The 1708-nt window shown below is 56.5% G+C and overlaps 2 protein-coding genes across 2 annotated transcripts; one reads left to right on the top strand and one right to left on the bottom strand.

Moving 5' to 3' along the window:
* Positions 1-3: 3 nt before the first annotated feature.
* Positions 4-580, top strand: PPTG_20365 (hypothetical protein; the record flags this gene model as incomplete). Its single annotated transcript, XM_008919154.1, has 1 exon — positions 4-580. The coding sequence occupies exon 1, from the start codon at positions 26-28 to the stop codon at positions 578-580; it is 555 nt and encodes a 184-aa protein (XP_008917402.1). The 5' UTR covers positions 4-25.
* Position 581: 1 nt separating this feature from the next.
* Positions 582-1132, bottom strand: PPTG_20364 (hypothetical protein; the record flags this gene model as incomplete). The annotated part of the gene is made up of 1 exon (XM_008919153.1): positions 582-1132. A coding segment is annotated over one exon (489 nt), but the record flags the coding sequence as incomplete, so codon positions are not given.
* Positions 1133-1708: the final 576 nt, after the last annotated feature.

Genomic DNA, 1708 nt, shown 5'->3' with positions numbered 1-1708 from the left:
AAACACACTCCCATTTGAGCCTGTCATGCGGATATGGGACGTGTTCTTCTGTGAAGGTAGCCATGTATTACTACGAGTGGGGCTTGTGCTACTTAAGCTCAACCAACCTCGCATCATGGCGTGTGACGACGCACTGGACGTGTACGAGATGTTCAAAGTCTCGCACGAGACTCTACAAGAGCTGACGGCGCCCTACCGGTCGGGTCTGCTGAACCGTGACGAGTGTGTGTGCGATACGTTGATTCGCCTTGCAATGGACAAGTCCTTCCTGGGGACGATTCCGTTTGATTCTTTGCACGAGTTGCGTCAATACTACCGGGGCGAGATCGAAGCGGAACTGGACGAGGTGGAAGCTCGACGACTGGAGCGTCAACGCAGTGAAGAGGCGGGGGAAGCGTGTGAAGAGCGAGCGCTCATGATGGAGTACGACTTCGTGGACGACTACACGTGCAGCTCTGGCTCGGAGGCCTCTCCTGCGCGACACATTCGGTTCATGGATCTGTACGACAGCGACGACTCGACTGCCGACTACTTTGTCGACGTCATGTACGACTTCTCCATGCAACACCACTGCTGCTAAAGGACGGACTAGTATCTATTTTATTTGTTTGAACCAACACACAACTGCTTATACCATTGCTGTCTACGGCTTGGGATGTAGTGAGTCGTACAGGAAGTCGGCGGCTTTCGTATACGCGGACGCATCGCGTGGATCATAGTGTTCGCCTTCGACACGAAGAATCTTGGCCGGTCCAGCATATTTGCTAGCAAGTTCGTGGCTCTGCTCCTTGGGCACATACCTGTCATCGTTGGCTGCCACGAAGAGTGCGGGGGCGTAGCAGAGCTCGACAAAGTCCACAGGCCGCAGCAGCTCGATATCGACTTCAGTGCGTTTCCTCACGCTCTTGTTGATGGCAGCTACAGCCACTTTCATCACCGTCTTGGGCACAGGAAAACCCTCTTGTTGCATTTCACGCAGGATTCCTTCATTCACTTCCTTCATAGACGCATACCCACTGTCCAGTACAATCGCCCGAATAGGTTTGAACAGCTTTGGACCAGTTCGCAGGGCATACGGCAACGTCTCGAGCTTGGCCTGCATCTTCTTGTCTGCCGCTCCGGTCGCTCGAAGCGCAAGGTTGGCGATAGCAGGGAACGCCCCCATACTGTGCGCATACAGACAAATATCCGACACGGATGCGTCCTTTTCGAGGGTCTGCAGTACAGCAAACAGGTCCAGCGATTCGTTCCAGCCCATGGTCACATAGAGACCGTCCGACAGCCCAGAGCCGCAGCAGTCGAAGGCCAGTACGGAGAAGCCGCGTTTTAACGCTGCATCACGCACACGCAGTGCATCTAGTCGAGAGCCAATGTTGGAGTGCAGGTAGATCAGACACGGCGTGACAGCCGGGGTGCTGCTGCCCTGTGCGAAGAGCTGCCAGTGCGAACAGCGCACACGCAAACCCCGCTCATTGAGCACGTCGAAGTCTCTGCGTCTGGCCTGCGTCACGTTGTCCTGTGTGGGATCTACCGACAGCTCGGCGACCTGGAAGCGCTCGGGGCCGAGCTCGTGAACGTCGTACAGCGCTCGCTTGGGGCGGATCACCAGCTGCACGACGTCGCGGTAGCCTTTGCCCAGCAGCTGCTTGACACTGGCGTCGCCTGTACCGCCGAGACGCTTGAGTTCTGCCTCCAACTCGCCCTCGGC

This window comes from Phytophthora parasitica, assembly GCF_000247585.1.
Source record: "Phytophthora parasitica INRA-310 unplaced genomic scaffold supercont2.536, whole genome shotgun sequence".
NCBI lineage: Eukaryota > Oomycota > Peronosporomycetes > Peronosporales > Peronosporaceae > Phytophthora > Phytophthora nicotianae.
Note: the sequence above shows the minus strand (reverse complement) of the source record. Positions and strands in the feature narration are given on the sequence as shown.